Raw genomic sequence first — 2,950 nt, forward strand, 5'->3', positions numbered from 1 at the left:
AATTATTGTGATTATTATTATTATAATGAGGAAAGCGATGCTACGCGGCCAGGAAGGAATCAGAGGAGCGCTCACCTTAGTTCTATCTATTTTCTCATTTTCTTGAATTTTCTTCAGATCTGTCTTCTCAGAGAAACTAATGCCTTAATGACTTTCTGGTAGCTGCAAGCCTTCTTTTATTTCTGCTAAATATATGAAAATGTATGCAAATTTAAATCAAGCTTAACCTAGGAGCTCTTGCAATATATTTAATGGAATTTCAAACCAATAAGGGAACTCTGATGCAGTCTTCTGTAAGTGCAAATATAATTACGCAGCTAGGTTACCTCCAAAATTATGCAGGGAAAGGTCATTTTTTAACTCGGGAGCGGTTCGGAGGTGCGGGCTTCGGCTCTGCCCCCCGCCGCAGCCCCGCCACCGCTCCCCGCCGGGGCTCGCCGGCTGCGGGCCGGCTGCGGGGCTCTGCCCGCCGGGCCCGGGCCAGCCGGGGGGCGCCGCGCTCCTCCCCCCGCCGCCCGCTGGGGCCCGGGGCCGCTCGCGCCTTTTCCCCCGGGATTTTCCCCTTTTCCCCCGGGATTTTCCCCTTTCCCCCCCGTTTTTTTTCGCCCGCGGACCGCACGCCCGGCGCGCACCGGCGGCGCCCGCCCGTTTCCCACCGCAAACCCGGAGGAGGCACCGCCGGGATTTACCGGCGGGGAGGCCGGGGGCGCCTTTGGGGGCTTTTTTTTTTATTATTTGGGGGCTTTGGGGTTTTTTTGGTTTTTGCTCCTCGGCGCGCACGGCGGGAGCGCACGGCCCGGGGCGGGCGGCAGACGCGCGGCTCGGAGCAGCGGAGCAGCGGCAGCAGGGGAGCGGAGCGGGCACCGCGCACCGAGCGGCGGAGCCCGCCCGGACCGGCGGGGCTGGAGGGCCCCGGGGGCGCGGCGGGGGCCGGGCCGCGCCGGGGTGGTCCCGCAGGGCTGCCGCCGGGCCGCCGCCGTTTAACCTCTGCCGCGCTCTCCCCCGGCGCTAATCGCTCCCCATTTAAGCCGTGCCCCGCGCCCCCCCCCCCCCCCCCGCCCTCCCCGCCCGGCGCGGAGCCCGGCGCGGAAGGAGTTAAGCGGCGGGGTCGCCTCGCGCCCGGCCGCCGGTGCCGGCGGAGTGATTCACTTCCTGCCTCGGGCCCGCGCGCCTCCCGGAGCCCTCGCCCCGCCCCTCTCCGCCGCGGCCGGCCTCCTCCGCCCTCCCATTGGCCCGCGCGGCGCGGCCCCGCCGGCGGCGCGGCCCCATTGGGCGGCGCGGCTGCCAGTCGGCGGTCGGCCGCTGCCCGGGCCGCCGTGCCGGTGGATGTCAAAGGCTGAAGCGGCGGCGCCGCCACAGTATAACTCGTGGGGGCTGCGCGGCGGCCATGGCCACAGCCGCCTCCAACCCCTACAGCCTCCTCGGCTCCGGCTCGCTCGCCCATGCGGACGGCGCGGGCATGCAGCAGGGGAGCCCCTTCCGCAACCCGCAGAAGCTGCTGCAGAGCGAGTACCTGCAGGGCGTCCCCGGCAATGGGCACCCGCTGGGGCACCACTGGGTGACCAGCCTGAGCGACGGCGGGCCCTGGCCCTCGGCGCTGGCCGGCGGCCCGCTGGAGCAGCCCGACGTCAAGCCGGGCCGGGAGGACCTGCAGCTGGGCGCCATCATCCACCACCGCTCGCCCCACGTCTCCCACCACTCGCCCCACGCCAACCACCCCAGCGCCTGGGGGGCCAGCCCGGCCCACAGCGCCTCGCTGGCCCCCGCCGCCGCCGCCGCCGGGCAGCCCCTCAACGTCTACTCGCAGGCGGGCTTCGCGGTGGGCGGCATGCTGGAGCACGGCGGGCTGACCCCGCCGCCCGCCGCCGCCGCCGCCGCGCAGGGCTTGCACCCGGGGCTGCGGGGCGAGGGCGGCGGGGAGCACGGCGAGCTGGGCGGGCACCACTGCCAGGACCACTCGGACGAGGAGACGCCGACCTCGGACGAGCTGGAGCAGTTCGCCAAGCAGTTCAAGCAGCGGCGCATCAAGCTGGGCTTCACCCAGGCCGACGTGGGCTTGGCCCTGGGGACCCTCTACGGCAACGTCTTCTCGCAGACCACCATCTGCCGCTTCGAGGCCCTGCAGCTCAGCTTCAAGAACATGTGCAAGCTGAAGCCGCTGCTGAACAAGTGGCTGGAGGAGGCCGACTCCTCCACCGGCAGCCCCACCAGCATCGACAAGATCGCGGCGCAGGGGAGGAAGAGGAAGAAGCGGACCTCCATCGAGGTGAGTGTCAAGGGCGTGCTGGAGACGCACTTTCTCAAGTGTCCCAAGCCGGCCGCCCAGGAGATCTCCTCGCTGGCAGACAGCCTGCAGCTGGAGAAGGAGGTGGTGCGGGTCTGGTTCTGCAACCGGCGGCAGAAGGAGAAGCGGATGACCCCGCCGGGCGAGCAGCCGCAGCACGAAGTCTACTCCCACGGCGTGAAAACGGACACGGCCTGCCACGACCTCTGACCGGGGGCCGGCGGGGCAGGCAGGACTGCGGGCTGCGCGGATTTTCCGCCGGGGCTTTAACTTATGCTTTCCGAGAGGCGGGAGAGGCGGAGCGGGGGCTCCCCGCTCCCCGCCTGGGCAATATATATTTTTTTTGTTGTTTTTTTTGTTTGGTTGGGTTTTTTTTTCTCTCTCTCTCCGACCTTTCCGCTGATCAGTACACGGTGTTTACTCGCAGACAAGGTTTGTTTTCGGTCTCCGCTAGGACGAAGGAAAAAAAAAAAAAAAACCACACAAAAAGGAAAAAAAAAAAAAAAGAAAACCCACGGGAAAAAGGAAAAAAAAAAAAGAAAAAACCGACAGAAAAGGAAAGACAGATGTGTGCCTATGAATAACCTTCCAGCGCCTTGGTTATATCGGCTGTATTTCAGGTGAATCTGTTTTACAATAGACTAGTTTTGCATTTTTAAAGACTTA

The 2,950-nt window shown here is 65.4% G+C and overlaps 1 protein-coding gene across 1 annotated transcript; it reads left to right on the forward strand.

Moving 5' to 3' along the window:
* Window positions 1-1,387: 1,387 nt before the first annotated feature.
* POU3F4 (POU class 3 homeobox 4) lies at window positions 1,388-2,494 on the forward strand (the record flags this gene model as incomplete). The annotated part of the gene is made up of 1 exon (XM_082323090.1): window positions 1,388-2,494. The coding sequence occupies one exon, from the start codon at window positions 1,388-1,390 to the stop codon at window positions 2,492-2,494; it is 1,107 nt and encodes a 368-aa protein (XP_082179216.1).
* Window positions 2,495-2,950: the final 456 nt, after the last annotated feature.

This window comes from Platalea leucorodia (genome assembly GCF_965183815.1).
Source record: "Platalea leucorodia genome assembly, chromosome: 10".
In the NCBI taxonomy this organism is placed as follows: Eukaryota; Metazoa; Chordata; class Aves; order Pelecaniformes; family Threskiornithidae; genus Platalea; species Platalea leucorodia.